At 40.6% G+C, this 17,464-nt stretch overlaps 2 protein-coding genes across 7 annotated transcripts in view; one reads left to right on the forward strand and one right to left on the reverse strand.

Moving 5' to 3' along the window:
- Positions 1 to 1,590: 1,590 nt before the first annotated feature.
- DDX20 (DEAD-box helicase 20) lies at positions 1,591 to 7,719 on the forward strand. Its single transcript, XM_084498122.1, has 11 exons — positions 1,591 to 1,802; positions 1,893 to 1,987; positions 2,278 to 2,446; positions 2,738 to 2,852; positions 2,935 to 3,077; positions 3,336 to 3,474; positions 3,839 to 3,897; positions 4,581 to 4,663; positions 5,394 to 5,499; positions 5,586 to 5,687; positions 6,395 to 7,719. The coding sequence occupies exons 1-11, from the start codon at positions 1,610 to 1,612 to the stop codon at positions 7,504 to 7,506; spliced, it is 2,316 nt and encodes a 771-aa protein (XP_084354248.1). The 5' UTR covers positions 1,591 to 1,609; the 3' UTR covers positions 7,507 to 7,719.
- Positions 7,720 to 9,589: 1,870 nt separating this feature from the next.
- KCND3 (potassium voltage-gated channel subfamily D member 3) overlaps positions 9,590 to 17,464 on the reverse strand; it is a 115,782-nt gene continuing 107,907 nt past the window's right edge. For all 6 annotated transcript variants that reach the window (XM_084497852.1, XM_084497849.1, XM_084497850.1 and 3 more), the window contains one exon: positions 9,590 to 15,915. In XM_084497852.1, the coding sequence (XP_084353978.1) occupies positions 15,711 to 15,915 (205 nt within the window). In that variant the 3' untranslated portion in view covers positions 9,590 to 15,710. The remainder of the gene's footprint in view (positions 15,916 to 17,464) is intronic.

A 17,464-nucleotide genomic window follows, 5' to 3' on the forward strand; every position in this document is an offset into this window, starting at 1 on the left:
GTGAGTGCTATGCTTTTTTTTTTTTTTTTTTTTTTTAAATAGTACCCTAGCTTATAAACCCTGTTTCTACATGCAGTACAACCATATCCCAGACTCAGAGTGTTTAATGAGAAACTTGACGGCTGAATCTAGAGGGGTCAGAACAAACTTTCCCTGGTATTTCACTACAGTAGAACAGCTTAGAGATCAACGGTGGCTGCTATCTCCCCAAACACATCTATATGTACTGTGAGCACCAGCTGCCAGGAAGCTTGTTGAGGCTGCTTTACCAACATGGTCAATTTTGTCCTCCTCTTTTGCAGCCTTCTCCATCATCCCTTTGCTGACCCATCAGCTCCATTCCTTGCACAAATCCCTTTCCCCCTCTGTTCTCACTCCTCTCTTCTGACCACTTCCCTGTTTTCTCCTCCTACTACTTCTGGCCTGGCGCTGCCTTTCCCTCTGTCCAGTGCTCAGGCTGTTCTCCCGTGTGTCTTGAGCCCGGCTTTCTCCCCAGGGTTCAGATTTATGCACTAATTAAAGCTCCTACTTGTGGAGCTTGTGGCAAGATCTCCAGTTCGTTTCATTTCCCTCCTGCAGTACAGTGGTTTTGTCCTCTCTGATATTTCTAAGTGTAAGCTTTTGTGCGGTTCCTAAAACAAATGGCTCAGGAAGGTATGAAAGGCTGTTTAGCTTTGAAGGTTTGTCTGTCTTAGTATAAAGGATTGCTGCCTCATAAACATAATCATTAACTGCCTCTATGTAGATAAATGCATCTATTGAGATTCACAGTGGGGAGCCACAGCCTCGCTTATTGCTGTAAACAGGAAATAATTGCTAATGTTGGTAGAAAAAATGCCAGGAAATTAGCTGAAAAGATGTGTTGTGTCGATTACCCCCCAAAGCACAGCCTGTGCCTTGACTCAACGTGCCGGCCCTGGACCTGTGGCAAGCATGGGCACGCGTGGATGGTGTGTCCCATGCCCTCATCTTGTTCAGAAGGGTGGCCTGCACCCCCTGATCTCCTGCAGATGGTCTTCGTTTCTGCCTGCGTTACCTCGTTCCTAATTAGGTCAGAGCTACCAGGTTTAAGACAAGCTGTAGGATGGGCGATCCTACATGGTTTAGTAGGTGACATTGGTAGCAGGGTGATGGTTGGCCTGGGTGGTCTTGGAGGTTGCTTCCAACCTTGATGAGTCTATGATTCTAATACATGCACAGATAAAGCCCCACTGAGTAGCAGTATTCCCTGCCAGAGTGTGAAATCAGATCACAGGCAGGGGGACAGTTTCCACTGACTGCAGAAAACCATGAAGTCATCATCAGTTTACTGAAAACCCCGAGTAATTTGTAACTGAATGCAAAAATCCCAGGTCTGGCTTCTGGGATCTACCAGCAACGAGCACCGCCACCTTCCACACTTCGAAGATGCGAGCTCCACCGGCTGCTTTTTACGAGGTTTACATAATTTCGTCAAGGTAACGCACACAAACCACGGGACAAGCCCCAACCCAGCCCGCTTTGCCCCTGAGGGCCGGGCTCGGCGCCGTCAGCCCCGGGGCGCCCCCTGGCGGCCATGTTTTGAGGGCGCCTCTCGCGAGAGACCGCGCGCCCGCTCCCCGCTCCCAAGATGGCGGCGCCCGCTGAGGCGGCGGGCGGGAGGGAGCGGAACCGCACGCGGGATGTGGCGGTGCCCGGGGGCCCGTCCGATTTCGGGTCTCTGCTGTTGTCGGAGCCGGTGCTGGCGGGGCTGGAGGCGGCTGGGTTCCACAGGCCTTCCCCGGTGCAGCTGAAGGCCATTCCGTTGGGGCGCTGCGGGCTGGGTGAGCGGCGGGCTGGGCGCGGGGTGGGGGGAGGCCGCGGGGCTGGAGGCCGCCGCCTGCCCCCCTGACTCCTGTGGCGGCTCCTTGCAGATCTCATCGTGCAGGCCAAGTCCGGCACCGGCAAAACCTGCGTCTTCTCCACCATCGCCCTGGACGCGCTGATGCTGGAGAGCCCGGCCACGCAGGTGAGCGCCGGGCCCTGCTGTGAGGTGGTGCGCCTCGGGCTGCGGGGGGGGATCGGTTGTTTCTGTTGGGAAAACAACGTTCTGGGCAGTGGGACTCGTGTTTTTGCCTGTGTTATTATGTGTAATTGTGTGGTATACCCCTATAAATAGCGTTCTTGTATCAAAAGTTTATCTCAGGTCATGTAGCGAATCATATGTAAACCGTAATTGATGTTATCACAGCTTTTTGCCGTGCTTTAAGGTTCTGAACCATTTTGTGGCATTTGGATATAATTCTCTGATGCTTGCAGGCTCTTATTTTGGCTCCTACACGAGAGATTGCTGTGCAGATCCATGCGGTAATCACAACTATTGGAATAAAAATGGAAGGTTTGGAATGCCATGTCTTCATTGGAGGGACACCTTTGAACCAGGACAAAGTCAGACTGAAGAAATGCCACATAGCAGTTGGTTCCCCAGGTGAGGATATGCAGCGTTGTACTTCATTAGGTACTGCGTGATATTTCACAGTGCAAAAATGTTATGTTTGAAGTTTGATTTCCTTTTTTTATTAATAATAGACGAGGGTCCCAAAGGGCAGTGACAAAAATGCTTAGACCAAGATAGTATTTTTAGCAAGAGATTATACTAAATATACCTTTTTTGAAGGCTTATTAAAGTGAATTTTAAAAATTAAGTTCTGTTAAACTTATTTTCAGAACCTTTGAGTTAATATTTGTGAAGCTCAGTTTACTTTTTTTTCATACATAGGTCGAATAAAACAGCTCATAGAGTTGGACTACTTGAACACAGCTAGTATCCGTCTCTTCATTCTTGATGAAGCAGATAAGCTTCTAGAAGAAGGCAGCTTTCAGGAGCAAATCAAGTAAGAAAACCACATACCCTATGCATTTATCTGCAGATTAGATGCATGTTTTTTAGTCATTCCCATTTTTTTTCTCTCATAGTTGGATTTACTCTTCGCTGCCAGACAATAAACAGATGCTTGCTGTTTCAGCTACTTATCCTGAATCATTAGCTAATGCTTTGACCAGGTATATGAGAGAACCAACGTTTGTGAGGTTGAATCCTACTGATCTAAGTCTCATTGGTGAGCCATTTTTATTGATAATCTTATCAATAGATTTAGAAGAGTATCCTAAAACCAAAACATGCATCTTTAAAAAGTTTTAAATTCTTTGTGTTTCGTCTGTTTAAGGAAAACCTGTCTATTATATTCTTATTTGTCAACTGTGTTTATGTTTAAAAGTCTTCGTTTTAACTGCAGTGACATGTTGATAGCAGCACGGTGCTTTGCATGTTTTTTATGGAAACTTTCATCTGATGGTCTCCTTGGTTTCATGTTCAGGGTTGAAGCAGTATTATAAGATCGTGAATTCCCATCCACTTCCGCATAAAACATTTGAGGAAAAAACCCAGCACCTACAGGAGTTGTTCAGCAAGATTCCATTTAATCAAGCATTAGTCTTCTCAAATTTGCACAGCAGGTAATAAATCTGAAATAAAATCTGTTAAAAGCATGTTCAAAAGCAATGGTTATAATACCCACTCATGGGTAAACGTCTATAGATCTTTTGCGGACTGCTTTGAGACCTTTATAAAATTTCAGAAACACAGATCAGAAATACTGAAAGTAAAGCTTTAACACAGAAGTATCTTGTACATTAGAGTACAGTGGGACCTAATACGCTATTGCTTTTGTCCATCTGTCCATCTGACTGTCTGTAAGATGATGGTGACAATTTTGGAACGGAATCCTTGACTATTAAGAGTAGTCTCTTGTTAAGAAATGCACGTGGGCTGGTAGATATGTAGTTTTATTTACTGTTTTCATTCTGTGTATCGTATCAGGGCTCAACATCTAGCTGAAATATTAACATCCAGAGGCTTTCCCGCTGAGTATATTTCAGGTAAGCCCATTCAAAACTTTGTGATTCTGTTGGTTGAAATTGTGCACAGCTGGGACCTATGATAGGAAAATTCATCCTAAAAGCTTGGTTTGTATGGCTTCTGTTTGAGTAGCTAAGAAGAGCATTTGACTCTTCATAGGTCTTTAAGACCTAAATATTAATTAAATTTTTACGTTGATGAACTTTACAGTCTTCTAATTTGTCTGAGAAACATATTATGAGTATTTAGACAAGTGCACTATTTTATTTTTAAAGGGAAAGCTTAAATTTGTAGCTTGTAGCTTGGGAATGCAGATGTTGAATTTACATCTCTATTTCTAGCTTTGTTGTAAAAAGCTTCAAATGTTTATTAGAAATCTTCCTTTGAATTTTTACTTCAGCATTTTTTCTGGGATTGTAAAATAAAATTTGTCTAAAGCCAATGTTATTCAAATGGGTTAAGTATATATGTAATCGGTTTCTTTCTCAAAGGAGCAAAAGGAAATGCATTGCCAAAAAATAATTCTTAGTCTCAAGCTTGTTTTGCTTTTCTCCTGTGTACTCATTTAGAACTGATGTTTGAAGAAGTTTCTCTCAACCTTATTTCTCATATCAACTACAGTTTACAAAGCAGTGTCTTCCAGAATTTTAGGGGCATGAAACCGAAGAACATGAGCTATTCATTCTAACTTCTGTTTCTCTAGGCAGTATGAATCAAAATCAACGACTTGATGCTATGGCTAAATTAAAGCAATTCCATTGTAGAGTTCTGATTTCCACAGACTTGGTGAGTTAGTATTTCACAGCATGTGTGAGTGTTGCAAATAAAGCTGTTTGTTTGAGATAGATTTGTCTTGATGTTGAGTAGAACATACACGTACTGTTAAAATGTGTGACTTGAGTGCTGTTTGACTTTACACTGTGAAACTTCGAAATTGTCTACTGCTGATCATCTGTTCCAAAAATCAGTTTTAATTTAGCTGTTGGATGCTAGAAGTTTGTAGAGATTGCAGAGGAGCAGAGGTGTTAACTTTGGATAGGAGCTATGGGAAGAAGTTTTTATTTAGTGCAGTATACTCACAACAGTTATATCCCAAACAACTCCAGATTGAGCAGTGGTTATGTTTGAAGCACTCAGCTTTTTTTTTTTTTTTTTTTTTTTGGGTGGTTAATGTGTTTCTTCTGTTGTTTACTTGAGGTTCTGTCATGGAAAAAAAAAAATCTGCGTGTTGTCATGTTGACTTTTTTAATGCTGGGAAGAAATATGCTTGTTTGTATTAGCTGTGCAGAAGGAATAAATAAAATGATCCCTAGTTTTCATTATCCCAGTGCAACGTGCCTGTTCCGTGTGTATTACTGTAAACTCACTGGAAATTCATAGATACTATATGGTGTGTTTTAACAACTAGAAGTTACTACATGAGCAGTTATTCCCAAATGTGTTGTTGTATTTCTTTAATTTTCTTTTCAGCGTATTCAGTTATTTTTCCCCTTGTTTCCTTTTTTGTTTTCTCAAGACGTCTCGTGGAATTGATGCTGAAAAAGTGAATCTGGTTGTCAATCTGGATGTACCTGTAGATTGGGAAACATACATGCATCGTATTGGCAGAGCTGGGCGCTTTGGTAAAAGCACAGTTGTGGATTTCTTGACGTTGCACCGGCTTATGTAGGTCTGGTTAGGTAATTATACTTTTTGTTATGTATTGCAGGAACTTTAGGCTTATCTGTGACTTACTGCTGCCGCGGAGAGGAAGAAAACATGATGATGAAAATTGCTCAGAAATGTAACCTTCAGCTTCTGCCTTTACCAGGTATGCTCTCTCCTGTGAATGCAGCTACATATATATATATATATATTTTATTTATTTTTGGTTGCTTTTTGCTGCTCATTCAATGCTTCAGACATCAACACTGAACTGACATGCATCTTCTCTGCTATAGTGGCATTATTTTTGGTGCAGTTAGACTTCTCATCACCAGTGCTTTTGACCTCTTGTGTAACTGCTGCAGTTGTGGGAAGAAATAGGAAAAGAACTTAGTGCATGACTACAGATAGGGACAGGAACTCAGAATCCAGCTGTTGCATAAGCAAGTGCATAATTACTTGAATTTCCAGGAATTCAGTATTAAGCCTTTCTCAGGCTGTAAGATACAGCAGAAGGGAAGAATAATTGAAACGAGATGATCTGCTGCCATGCTTTACCAGAAGCTGTTCTGCCAAAAATGTAGCACTTAACCTTCTTGCATAACTACTAATTTTTTACCTGATTAAATAAGATATGGAATATAGATGATGAGTAATGCAGTGCTTGTTGTATTAATCAACTTCTTGTTGCCTTCCATGAAGAAAATGTTCTGGTTATTTGAGCTCTTTCAAGAAGTGAAGAGGGTGGTTTGCATCCTTAAAATGTCTTAACATCTTATCCATGCTTTTGCAAAGCTTTCCTTCAGTACTCATTTGAATTCCAGAAGGAAGGATGCACTTAATTGAGTGCCTGCTTGTTTCCCTTTTGTACAGAGCCTATACCTCCTGGAATGATGGATCAGTTTGAAGACTGGGAGGTTGAAGTCAAACCTGTTGTATGTACAGGTGCTTCTGTGAATTCTGACACTGTGTGTCTCAAATCAGAGGAACCAGTACTTCAGTCTGTTCAAAATAGTTTTGCGGAGGTACGTCAGCCTCATTCTGATCTTGCAGGCGAAAATTCTGTAGAGAGGCCAAAAAAGGCTCTGAAGCAAAAGCTGGTGAAAAAGTGCTCAAATTCCGCAAATGTGGAAAAAGGTAGCAGAAACCCCAAAACTTCCAGTTGCAACACAGAACAGAAGAAGCAAGTAGAAACTGTCTCCAGAATAGGTGTACAAAGTAATAACGTGGAAGCTCCAGATGAAGAAGCATTGAAAAAAAATCTTCCCAGAATACCCTGCTTGTCATCTTTCAAAAAGCAGCAGAACAATCCCTGGAACTTCTCAGAGTTTGTTGAGGACTATGAATACTTCATTAAAGAAGGGTTGGAGAGAGACGTTGAAATTGTAAGAAACTATTCAGGCCCAGGAGAACAATGTGAACTCCCCAGAAATGGTGATGTAGAGTGGAAAGAGATGGAACATAATACAGAAACAGTAGCAAATGGTGTGTCTGGTGACAGTGATGGTTCGTACAGTTCAAGGGCTTCCTCCAATAGCAGTGAAAATAACTCGTGCTTTGAAGCATTTTCAGATACTCAGAAGAATGCTGTTCCTACCACTCATCAGGGTCTTACAGGCTTCTGTCCTACACCAGAGAAGTCAAAGGAGCTATCGCAAGTCCCGAAGCAAAATAAAGCAAAAAAGAAAATTCTGAAACAAAATTCTAAACAAAAGAAAAACCATTACCATCAGTGCCCTAATCCTTCCACAAGAAAAACTGAAGATGAGTGCTCCTGTGGCTCTTGGGATGATGCTGTTCCTGAGTTTCTGCAAGAGGCTTGGAGTTATAAAAACTACTGGAGATCTTACTATCAAGCATGGCAAAACTACTATGCTGCAATGTCTCACATGCACTACAGGAAAAGTTACAGACAGTTTAACTGGATGAATGCTTATCATGCCAACTCAGTCTACCTTCAGGAACTGCTGAAAAGTGATGATTAATATAATGCTTCTGCTGTTAAGGATGGGCTGGTTGGGACAGCAAATGGAAAATGTCTGTGAAAACGTAACTGTCTGTCTACAAGTACATTGTCAGATGTAAACAGATTGAAGAAAAGTATTGTCTTTTTCATATGCGAGCTGTGTCTAGGTAAATGTTTTACATGCATTCCAGTGGTGATGTTACAAGTTGTTAATAAAAGGAAATGAAAGACAGCTGGATGTTCAGTTGCAATCTTTCAAATGCTAAGTAAATAAAAGACAAAAGTCAGTTGCTTCCATGTAAGAATACTCAGCAAGGAGAAAATGCAAACAAACTCAATTTTCTCTGCCTGATTTCCTTGCTTGTAACTTTTGGGTGAGGATGAATTCATAATGAGACTACAAAAGTTGTTTATAGTCAGAGATCATTCCCCCTTTCTGTAATTCTCTTATTAAGCATCGGGCACTGATTATATACCAATTACTAGTGACAGACTAAAACCTGCATCTCAATGCTTGTATTGCTAATTTTAGTCCAGTTAATTAACACTGTATAAATAACATTTCTATAGAACAGGCACGCTGTGCAGTAGGGGATGGTTTAATTATGTACAAAATCTGCAGCTATTATAATTGGTCTGTCCCTCAGGGTGCAACAATATCAGACTTGCCACACTTAAAGGAAAGCTTTAATTAGAAATGAAATTACCTGTTAGTACTAACACTAATTGGTATTTCTTGTTTTGGTTGCACTGCCTTCTACATAGCTATCCTGAAGCAGGACGGGATGAAGTGGTGGCTGGTTTAGGCTATTGATGGCTGGGCTGATTCTTCACACTAATTTTGAAACTTCATGCTCTAGCTTTAGTATGTTTGGGAGCAGAGACAAAGTTCTGTGGCCAGTATTTTGGATTTATCAAAGTTCACCAGAGCACATTTAGTCTGTTGCTTTCTTTTTTTTCTTGATCAGGGTAAGGTTGGATTATCTTTAGTGAAGCACTGCTTCCTATCTGATGCCAACTGTACTTCCAAGGAGAACTTCAATTTGGAGAGATGGATGCCCTCAAGGCTACTCGGTTGCTCACTTTTTGCTATTTTCAAATCAATTTTGAGAAGTGTAATAGCCTTTCACTCAGCTTATATTAATAAATTGTTTGTGGGAGTTCTTAATGTTGCAATGTTCTTGTGGAAATCCTGTGGTGTCCCTGGCAGCACTTGTGCAGTTTCTTGTGTAGTTGTGGGTCTAAACTTTATGCCATGCAGTTCAGACTCTGCTGTGAAGAAGAACTTTAGGATTCTTGTAGTTTGAGTGGTGTAGAAAATTGGCACAGGATTAGTTGAGTGCTGTCCTGCACTGGGCTATTCTTGGTGTTTTTTTTTTTTTTTTTTTTTTTTTTTTCCCCCCTTTTTAGCTGGGGAAATGGTGTCCCCTAGTGGGTATCGTGCTTCACTGCAAGAAATAAAAGTCACATTGTTCAGCCTTTACTGGGTGTTACCTCACGTTTCAATTTGATCAAATAATTTTGAAAATTTTAAAAAATGATTCAACGTGACATTTTCTGTTATGGTTCAGATGAGATCAGCTCTACTTGTTGAAGTAGAAACAATCTGCAGTTGAAACAATCTGACCCTATCTGTGATAATGCAAGTCTGTGGCCTAACAGGAACTTCTAAGGCCAGGCTGCCTTTTAGAAGAATGTCATAACATGTGCTCTTTAAATTAAATATGCATTATTTTAGGAGTATTTTTCTTCCTGTTCTTCTCTTCCCCTACATTACTCCATTGTGTCACAACACATTACCACAGAGAGAGGGCTCTTCTACATTACGTCTGCATAATTTTAAGAGTCTGTTCTGGTTTCCAGGATGAAGTTTGCTGCAACTCTTAACACACAAAAGGAGGTTGCTGTGAAAGTTACACTTAGGTATCTGCTTTAATGCTCTTCTACAGCATCTCTGTTATCTTGCTGTTCTTGTAAATTATTGTTGAAGTAAGTTTTTTAATATTTAAATGCAGCTCAAGTTGCTTAGGCTATCACCCAATGTTCTCCAAAATAACCTCCCAAAATCTTTTTTAGAAGAAATCTACAGCATCGTCTTGGTATTTGTGGCACATACTCTGTTTAATCCAGATTGGATACATCAGGTACAGCAGTGGCACAAGACTCAATACTGTAAATGATATACAAGTTTCAACATATGCACTACAATTCCAAAAGAAGACAACAAGAAACTTGGTTCTTCTAGAAAGTTGTTCTCAAATGAAGCTACCTGCAGTTGTATACAGTACATTTTGTATCTGTCCTCTGATGGTTGTAAGCAAAGCCCATTTATAGTACGAAAATAGAAAATAAGGTTGAGAGCTTCTTATAACATAAAACTCCTAAAGAAAACACCATTGGAATGCCTTACTAATTTATCAAAAATATACCATCACACGCGTTTTGAAAGATACTTCATTGGTCCGAGGAGCCTGTGGGAGCTCCCAGTCATAGTTGCCACAACTGAGAAGAACATTCGGCATGGTTATTGACTTCTCACCCACACAGCTGTGTGACTCCCTGTGACTAGTACTAGTTTAAATCAAAACGAAAACACGTGCACACATATACACACGAAAGTAACAGACTATTGACTGAGATCGAAACTCAGGAAGGAATTTTCACAAGCTCTTTGTCACCTGGTCTTTTGAGTGATCCACCTGTAGTTTTTCTGGCACAGTTTTTGTGTTCTGAATGGAAGTAGCAGTACTATTCGGTATGCTTTCTCTATGGTATCTTTGTCTGTGTTAATGAACTGAGCTTCACTTTTTTTAAAAAGGAGTTATTAATTGCTATACAACTTGTATAATTGGCATAGAGAGGTGAAATGACTTCTTCTAGGTCACTTAGTGATTCATCAAGACAATTAGGAGTAGAACGTAGGTTCCTGATACTACCTCTAATCAATGTGCACACTGCATCGTGTTTGCTTTTAAGGTTTTAGAAGAATAAAACCATTATGAAGGGTGTTTATGGCATCCAGAAATGTGAAGCCTAAAAACTTGAGTTCTGAAATTGCATATCTAGTGCAGTTGCTTGAAGTGTTGGAGAAGTGACTTTTTTCAATCAAGGTGTATTTTATTGGTAAGTTATATGGAAAATGGGTATTATTTGCCTAATTTTAAAAGCACAATATAGTCTTTAGTTCAAAGCTGCTGCTGTTTGTAAGCCATCCATGAATGCCGACTTTGTAGCTCTGACATCTGACGCTGATAAAATACTAAAACAGGATCCAAGGGATGTTGCAACCCATAAATTAAATGTGATTTTAATATACTGAATCTGTTTTATAATACACGTAAGATACAATGTATGCAACCTCTTTACTTAAAAAAAAAAAAAAAAAAAGGCAAAAAGCAAAATATTTGAAGAAACTTTGCTTCCTCTAGCTGGTATTTGAATTTCATGCACACCCTTAAGCTGTCTTAGCTAGAATGATGGTTTACAGCACAACTATGCTATCAACTGTTTCAGTTTAGGCAAACGGCATTGATTCAAATTTAGTATTTCTGGAAAATATGAAGAATGTATTTTTCTAATGTTTCCTTTTGAATTATATATTAATTTTATTCCACACTAAAGCCACGTGTGTTACTTAGTTTACCTTTTCCCCATTTTACTTTTACAATGATAACTTCATGAAAAAAAAAAAAAAAGGCAGCTTTCTTTCCATGTGGAAAGGAGAATAATTTGACAAGATGTGAAAGTATAATGACAACAGGGGAAGGGAAAATAAGGTAAGAATTATGGCTGAACAGCAGGGGAAAAATCCTTGACATTGAGATCTATTAGTCTGGAATAAGCTCTCCAGGGAAGCAGTGGGAGTCCTTTCTGTGGAGAATTTTAAATGTAATCTAGAGAAAGCAGTGTGATATATTGCAGTGAAGGATCTTGTGCTAGCAGGGCATGGATTACATTTTTATTCTTTAATTTTTTTGTACCAAGTTGTGTTGTCAGTAGCCTCTTCTTTATGGCTGTACCTAAGATGTTTAAGGAAAAGAAAAGTAAAAGTTGGATTTTTGAAAGAGTAGATGAAAGTTTAAGCCTGGATGGGAAAGGTATTTCTCGTCATTCTTTTACTAATTGGGTGTGTTTCCTTCCATTAGCAATGCAATGCCAGGTGAGAAGCGAGTGAATTGATGGCATAGGCTGAAAATCTGTGGAAATATTTTTCCCTCAAAAAAGAGTTCTGAAAAGAAGCAAAACGCTTGGATAAAGGTGTTGCTTCTCTAATATTTTTAGTATTGCTTTATGAAAGACTGGAAAACCAACCCCCTTCCACATGCTTTCTGTACCAACAATCTCTTTGTATCTTTTCTTTTCATGAAGAAGGAAAAGCTATCAAAACTTGCAAGGAATTAGAGGGAGGGGGAAGGTTTTTTGAGGTGAACTGCTGATATGCTATTGAGGCTTTGCTGAGCAGTCTTGCTGATCAGGCTGTTTTGTACCCCCTGCCTTTCACAAAGGGGTCAGGACTAGAAACAGCCTGGGTTTCTGGATACTTCTCCTGGAGGCAGCCCACGCCTGAAGAATTCCCCTTCTCCATGCATCAGGAATGATGAGGACTGCAGGGTACGTGCTGGTTTTTGTATCCGTGGCAATGTCTGTGTTTGGCCCTGGGCGTGCTCGGTACTGGAGAAGGGGACAGGGAGACTGGTAAGGCAGGGCAGTACTGGGAACCACAGAAGAGAATGGCCCAAGGCCTTTGGCTAAAGTTCTGGTCTAGGAATTCTCAGGGTTGACTTGTCTCTATCTCAGAAATGGTTTGTAGGTTGCTATAAAGATTACAAAGAGCCTTGCAGTTCAGTAAAGGTAATTGCTTTCCGTTATTGTGGGAAAAAGTGGCTGTGGTACAGTTCCTACGCTCTTGTGGGCAAATGTTTTTCCTTCTTTCATGCATCTCATTTGAAGGATGTTTTGTTCTGCCCTACCAACCGCTGATATGATGGCGATAGATTCTTGTCTGTGCTGTTTCAATGAATGCACAGTGCTCCCATAATGAGGATGTAGCTGTGTTGGGCAATCCATGAGAGGTTTTGTGCAAGCATATTTCAAGTGCTTTTGGAAACATTACTCACTCTACTTCAAATCAGCATATAAAAGGCGCTAATGCCTCCATTAAAAATATTTTTAGTCCTGTTCCTCTAGGCTCAGACTTCCTTAATTTTGTCTGTCTTTATCCCCTGAATGTCTGTGCTGAAGTACTGACTGCATGGGGCTGCACACGCTAAGTTAATGGTAGAAGCCGAATATTTTTGGGCAAGGATAACACTGATTCCTCCTCCATGGAAAAGAACAAAGATGAGGGCTGCCGTAATATGAGACCAGGCAGCCATCCAGAAACCCCAAGGACTGGCTTTCCTCCTTGCTTATATTTTTGCCACTTAAAAACGTTGTGTTTTTTTTTTTTTTTTTTCAGAAAGCATTTTGATCAATAACAATGAAATGTGCCAAACACGGTTTAGAAAGGGGTTGCTATGATTGCTATTTACAGATAAAGAAATAGATGCAGAGAGATGAAGTGGCTTGTTTACCACTCCACAGTAAATCAGGAGAAAGAAAGGCAGCCCTGAGAGTCCACGTTGAGTCCCTGGCTCTTTGCGATTGTTTACTCCTGTGCATTGGAAGGAACACTGTACCCTATCAGCATGGTAGCATTTAACCCTCATTCTGTGCCAGTGTAAATGAGGTTGCAAGGTGGAAAGTGGTGGAGAGCAAGGCCTCTGATCTACAAGGCTGAGGGTGTTCAGATGGGGAGCAGATATGATGACATAATGAAATTAAATAAAGCAAAAGAAGATTAAATTAAAACATCGGGAAAAACTCAATAATGGTAAGATTAACTGCAGTATAACCTCCTACAGGAAGCAGCAAAGGCAGAGCACTTTAATCATTTAAAACAGGACTAAACATAGTTTTCGGTAACATATTACAGCACTGGAATAAATGACTATAAGCTGGTGCAGCTACTGAAGGCTTAGCCATAGCCCTAATATTCCTAGAATGTTGTAGGTTTCTAAGGAGGGTATTGAGTTAACGCGTGAGCCATCTGAGTCCACTGTATAGACTAGTAGGTTAGGAGTGCTAACAAAGCAGGTTGCTAGCTCGTATGTTTAAGTCAGCATGTAGGTCTATTTATCTATCTATACATGTATGTGTCTGTGTATTTATTTATACGCGTATGTGTGTACATGTGTATATAAATATTACATCAGGATAGATTATGACAGATGTTAAAAAACAAAACAAAACATCCCTTTGCTGAATCAGCCTCAAACATGCTTTGAGTAGTTACCTGTAGTGTTGGTAAAATTGCTTTTCAGAAACAAGATACTTGAAATCTATTCTATTGCAAGCTGTTGGGGGGTAGGTTTGTTGCCGTTTATGGGTGTGTGTAGGGTCTTGACGGGGCATTTGTGTATAACCACAAGAATTAGCCAGACAGTGTATGACAAGTGGAAGGCTCAGGAAGCGAGAGGTGGGTGACAGTTTCTCCCTCTGCCCTTCACGGATCACACCTGTTATGAAAAGGGGACTCGAGAAGGGCAGAATGGAAGAAAAAAGTTGTTATTCTTAGAGGGAAAAATCAGTTATGTTTTGGAACTATGTATTTCCTTACAATAACTCATTCCTAGGAAGATATTTGAAAGAGGGGGCTAGGACTGACCACACCTTAGTTAAGAGTATTAGCTTCCTGGCAGTACCAGTGTTATAGTTTTTGGTTGACTAGAAGTACGTGAATTTTCTCAAACTGACTATAGAACTGCAAAAAGAAAAGGCTGTCTATACCACAATTTATCAAATGTTTTCCAAAATCCAGTACTGCTCCCCCTTCTCAGGTGGATGCATGCTGTATAGCCTGTGCTGGGACCGGATAACTAAAATCGCTAACCTAGTCTACCCCCAAAATCAGTGCAACCCAGAAGCCGTTGATGAGACAACTGGAGCCCCAAGACTGTGAAAAAGCCAAATACCTCTCTGTCCATGCAAGATATTTGGCTGTGGGGTTAATTATCATCAAGTATAGATCCAGACATTATTTGGCTACTATTTACAATGGGTTGTATGTTCAGTGCTAGCAAAGAAATTCATACATAGAAAACAAAACTAAAAAATCATGGGCATACATTACAAGAAACCTCTGTCAGACTTATGAACACTTGATGCAGTTGAGTTCAGTGCTTTCTCATTCTTTGCCATTTGTGTGTACAGTATTAAAAAAGAATCCTACTTTTTTTTTTTCCTTTTTAAAAATACAGAACTGGTAGTCTAGTCACACTCTTACAAGTAAGTGATAACAAAAATAGAAAGCAGATACCCATGTGGGACTAAAACTCTACTGAAGCCTGTCTTTGTTTTTTTTTTCCACAAATATGTTTTCACAGACAATAATTAGCAGACAAACACACTGTTTGCAATTGCACTGTATTGACTTAAAAGGCGGATACAAAAGTGTCTAAATAAAGAATGCCATCCAGGGTGAAATAGGTGTGTGTGTGTGTGCACGTGTGCACATGTATGTGCTGACACATGCTTGTATTTTCCTACTGTGCACTGAATCATGAAAACATGCTCTGCTCTTTGAAATGCAGTGTGGCTCTGTGGTTCTGCTGCACACTCGCACGCACACACACAGAGGAATGGAAATAGGTTTCTGTGACAGGTGGCTTCTTTGTCTAAATCTTTTCCTATAAAAGAAAAAAAAATGTGAAATTTTGGTTGGTTTAAAGGTTCTGCTCCATGAAGAAAAAAAATTCACAAAATCCATTGTTTTTCACCTTTTTCAGTCATTTCCTCATGAATAAATATTATCCATTAAAAACCTTTAAAAAGGTGCTGCGATACACAGTGTTATATTTCTGTTTTCTTTATTGACTCTCTTGTTGCCATGATGATTCCTTCCCTTCAGCCTTCACAGGTAATTTCTGCCCTGTACCATGGCACAACGTACTCTCCATGCAGATTTTACTTTTAACAAAACTCTTCCTCCCTTTCCTAATCCTTCCTCAGTCCAACGCATGAATGCAAGTCTGAAGAAAGCTGCCTCGTTAGGTCTCCATTGCTAATTCGATGACAAAATGTCAGGTTCGTCCATCCAGGCACAATTTGCAGCAAGAAGGGAACATGGAGGTGTGGAGGGAGAGGGGCACTGGTCTTCCAGCCTCCTTCTGTGCATGAGACATCTTACAAGGCAGAGACCTTGACTATGTTGCTCGTGGTGGTGGTAGAAATGTTCGTGGAGTGGCCCGGGCTGCTGGGTGGAGGTCTGCTCTCACCTTCTGGCGTGAGCGCCGGCGGCGTGGGGATGCTGATGATGGCTGTCGTTATCTGGGCAGCTTTGCAGTTCGGTCGTAGCCCATCATCTGATTTCATGTTGAGACTGGAACGACTGGAAAACAGAGTTAGTGGTGTGGCTTTTTTTAAAAGCAGACAGTAGAAAGGATAGGAATGGGGTTTGTTCTTAAGTAGTGTCTTACTCCTCTGAACTAAAGGCACCGAAATACTCAGAAGAATCCACCTAAATGCTCCCCCCAGTTCCTGCAATGCACCGTTCATTTCTACCCAGTTCACAGTGCAGGTTTTAAATATTCCTCGTGGTTAGTCTATAGCTTTTCACAGGGCAAATTGTTCCACGTTTCCACTTCATTCCTGCATAATTCTAGTGTAATTAAGAGGGTATCTAAATACACCATACTGTGTACTCCGTCTTTTTAGAGCACAGGTAGTTCTTTCTGAGAAAGAGATGTTGTTTTCCTTGCATTTCGAATGCCTCTTTCAAATTCACTGTCCCTTGATCTTTTCTATTTTTTTCATCTCTGCAGTAGTTTCAAGGATCTGGCAGCTGGGAGCATTCTTATTAGATCTGCATCAATTGCATCCTATAATTAATTACAGAGTGAAAATGATAGGTTGATTTCTGTGCATCTGCACAGCTACAGGAGTCTGCTATTACCAGCCTAACATGTTCATTTTAAACACAAGGCCTGTCCTTTTAAAATATAAAGCTCCCAGTTGGAAAGCTACTGCTGTTGTTATCTCAGAGTGACTCACCAAGAGGATGTTTTGTGATCTCTCAAGCATCCCAAGAACACCACAGAACCCATTCTGCTCCCTGGTTACCTCAGTCGCAAGCTGAGACTGGGGCATTCTTGGAGCCTGGGTGGTTCTGCCACTGGCACACAGCACGCCCAGCGAGCTGCATTCCACATAAAGTACAACTGAAAAGCTTTTTTTTCTCTCTCTATTCTTTCACAGTTTGGTAAGCAAGTAACGTAGCTAACAGTGTTGACATTTAAGATATCATTGCTAGCATCTGATATAGCACACACTGGAAATAGGTTCATGTTCCCCTGAATTACTGTTTCAGGTGCTGGTTTAAACTACTGTCATCTTGAAACTGCAACAGCCTGAGACTTGTTTTGTGCTTATTCATTCATAATTCATCCTCTGAAATGCTGTTCTGACTTCTTCCTGGCACAAAGTAGCTGCTTTGCTGCCCTAAAGGCTGCTTTGTTTCAGTTTCCAGATCCCTTTGATAGGAGTGGGGAGGAGAAAAATGGTAGGTTCAGAAACAGCCCAGTGCTCAAAAAGCTTAATAGGCTGAGGAGGATTTAGACAGTCATTTCATAACCGCAAGAAATACACAGCAAGGAAAGGATTTTTCAGTAAGTTTTGTGTGAAATGATGCTATCTCAAAATTTTCTATCAGAAGAGTAATGTGTTACTGACGTCTCTCTAGGTGAAAGCTGTGAAGACACCATTGTGAAATTTCTCCTGGTTTGTTTCTCAGTGCTGCTTGTTGCTCACAGCTGTAATTCAGACTCGTATAATAAAAACCAGTGAGCTGAGTGTCACCGGTGGACCAGGGCAGTGTGTACAGCTCTCTGCCAGCTTTGTCTGGCAGCCTGTGATCAGCTGGCTGTCGCTGCCTGCTCCCA

The sequence above is a fragment of the Aythya ferina genome (genome assembly GCF_964211825.1).
Source record: "Aythya ferina genome assembly, chromosome: 25".
Taxonomy (NCBI): Eukaryota; Metazoa; Chordata; class Aves; order Anseriformes; family Anatidae; genus Aythya; species Aythya ferina.